The following is a 2,500-nucleotide window of genomic DNA, read 5'->3' as shown; positions in this document are numbered from 1 at the left end:
TATGCCCTATTGGGGGCAATAAGGACTAATATATATATAGAGAGAGAAATTTGCATTACCAAAGAAGTACTTGCGGAGTCAAGAGGTTTCACGATTACAACACAGCCGAGGGTTTACCACACGATGGGAATAGTGAACCAAGAGGTGTCTTCGTAAAGCAAAATAATGGATAACCTAGAATCGAGACCGATAAGGCGAAACAAAATCAACAGGACCGACTAAGGTACGGCCAACAATAATCACCTTAATTAGTTTCAGAAATGACTATCAGGTGGGCTGTCTCACAAATATGTATATAAATAATTAGCTAAAGAAACACGATGTGGGGATATTCTTAGGTCTCTTCGTCTTGTAACTAAGTAACATCCCATGTTGTTTTACTTTATAACGCCAAGTGTTAAGGTTTCTCGTGGACTAAAAAACGTTTCTCACCTTTCACGTCAACAAAGACAGAGTCATCCCAATTTACCAGTATGCCTTGCGCACCACGATAACTCACTGTGATGGTGTATACATATTCCTCACCATTCTTCACGTTCAGCAACTGCAGGGTTGCGGTTTGGCGAGGGTTAAATTTGCTACGAAAATCTGGATCCTCTACTCTAAAGTCGGTAGGGATTCCAGAAACCTCGCAACCGGTAATGATCAACTGTCTAAGATTCCCCGTTTCTCAACTTTCACGTCAACAAATGGGACTAGGGCATAAGATTAGTGTCTTAAAAGAGGGCGCGAAAGCATAGTACATGAGAAATGACGTTCTACCGCAAACAAAATACTTTGGTTCTTGAGCTTTTACATGTTATAAAGCAGTAAATATCAACTTGAAACGAGTGGTTTCTCACCTTTCACGTCAACAAAGACCGAGTCAAACGAATTTCTCCCTCCGCCTTGTGCGTCACGGTAAAAAACGCTCATACTGTACACATATTCGTCACCATCCTTCACGTTCAGTAACTGCAGGGTTGCGGGTTGACGAGGATTGTATTTGCTAAGAAGATTTCGATTCTTTATTATAAAGTCGGAACCCGCGCCGAATCTCGATGCTATCGTAATTTCATCGTTTGTCCCTACTTGTTGCCTTTTTCTGGTTATGGCGACAAAAGTGATTCGGTCCTCTGGTTCACTGTATCCCCACACAAGATCTACGTTGGTATTGTTAACCCCATCGACCACGATAAAAGGATCACGAGGCGTTTTTGTCCAAAATTGAGCCTCTGAAATGATGAAGCGGAAAAAACATGATCAAAGATCCACAGACAATGACAAAACAAAACACAGGATTTCACTCAGTGAATTTTAGTTGACGTCTTACCTGATATCTTTAATGATGTTAAAGTCAAAACGATTGGCAAAATCCAATCTGTAACACTTGGGAATGATACCACCATACTGAGGGAAATTTCTTAACAAACGATTGTGGAATGATCTGTCGATCGACTCGGGGAGCTTACTATAGACCGGCTGTCGGCTGTTCCGGCTCTGGGTAGCAACCTAAAGGGACCAAACAGATAAATATAAATTGTCTACAACTGATTTGGTAAAAATAGACGAGGAGTAACTGCAGCTGCCATTTTGACCGCGTCATTGGAAAACTGCAGAGTTATCGATATGTCTTGTTACAATAGTCAAGCTTTCCCTTAAAAGTAAGCTAAGGCTACAACTGTCTCACCCAGTGCTTAAAAAACCTTGTTTTAAGTCGTTGATGATTTTGGTCAGTCCTAAGGACTGTAAGTTCTACAAGATGTCGAATACGTACAACGTCGAGCTGACGAAATCGAAAGGAAAAATATTTACCCACCTGAAGATATTTACGTCTGTAACGTTATGGAGGTAAAATGGTCGATTATGGAAAACCGCAACTAATTCAAGCTATTATCATTCGATTGTATATTTTTCTCTTCCTCCTGACGGTGTGAATAAGTGATAACCTGCTTCCAGTAAATTATCGTATTTAATTCAAGATCTTGAAGATTACTTTTAAGGCGATTCATGGCATGGCCCCTAGTTATTTAAGTAACCTGATCTGTATTAGATCATCGTCTAGATATTCACTACGCAATAATGATACAATATTTTTAGAACGCCCAAAAGGGGTTATGCGCAAAACTTTCGGTGGCCGCTCGTTTCATGCCTCTGCGCCTGCGCTGTGGAACAGCTTGCCTGCGCACATCCGCACGATTGATTCGCTAGCGCTATTTAAGAAATCTCTTAAAGCCTTATCTTTTTAAGCTAGCGTTTTAGATTTGCATTACGATCTTATCATTATTTTAAATTTTATTTATGTACTTTTTATTCATTCATTCATTTATTCATTATTTATTATTATTATTATTATTATTATTATTATTATTATTATTTTATTTTAGTACTGTTATTGTAATTATCTATTGTAAATAACATCTTTATTGTAATTATTTATTGCAAATATTAGCTTTCTTGGATTGTAAAGCGCCTTTGATCATTCTATAAATGTTAAAGGGCGCTATATAAGTAAATAAAT

At 38.4% G+C, this 2,500-nt stretch overlaps 1 protein-coding gene across 4 annotated transcripts in view; it reads right to left on the bottom strand.

Moving 5' to 3' along the window:
- Positions 1-2,500, bottom strand: part of LOC137983209 (peroxidasin-like) — a 30,183-nt gene that overhangs the window by 24,630 nt on the left and 3,053 nt on the right. For 2 of the 4 annotated variants that reach the window (XM_068830399.1, XM_068830401.1), the window contains exons 2-3: positions 1,313-1,491; positions 843-1,214 (exon numbers count right to left, since the gene is read on the bottom strand). In XM_068830399.1, the coding sequence (XP_068686500.1) occupies positions 843-1,214; positions 1,313-1,388 (448 nt within the window). In that variant the 5' untranslated portion in view covers positions 1,389-1,491. Of the gene's footprint in view, positions 1-432; positions 791-842; positions 1,215-1,312; positions 1,492-1,798; positions 1,938-2,500 lie in introns of those variants that run through there. The other 2 variants (XM_068830400.1, XM_068830402.1) reach the window with 2 other exon arrangements.

This window comes from Montipora foliosa, chromosome 13 (assembly GCF_036669935.1).
Source record: "Montipora foliosa isolate CH-2021 chromosome 13, ASM3666993v2, whole genome shotgun sequence".
Lineage (NCBI taxonomy): Eukaryota > Metazoa > Cnidaria > Anthozoa > Scleractinia > Acroporidae > Montipora > Montipora foliosa.
The sequence above is the reverse complement of the archived record's forward strand: the minus strand, read 5'-3'. Positions and strand labels throughout refer to the sequence as shown.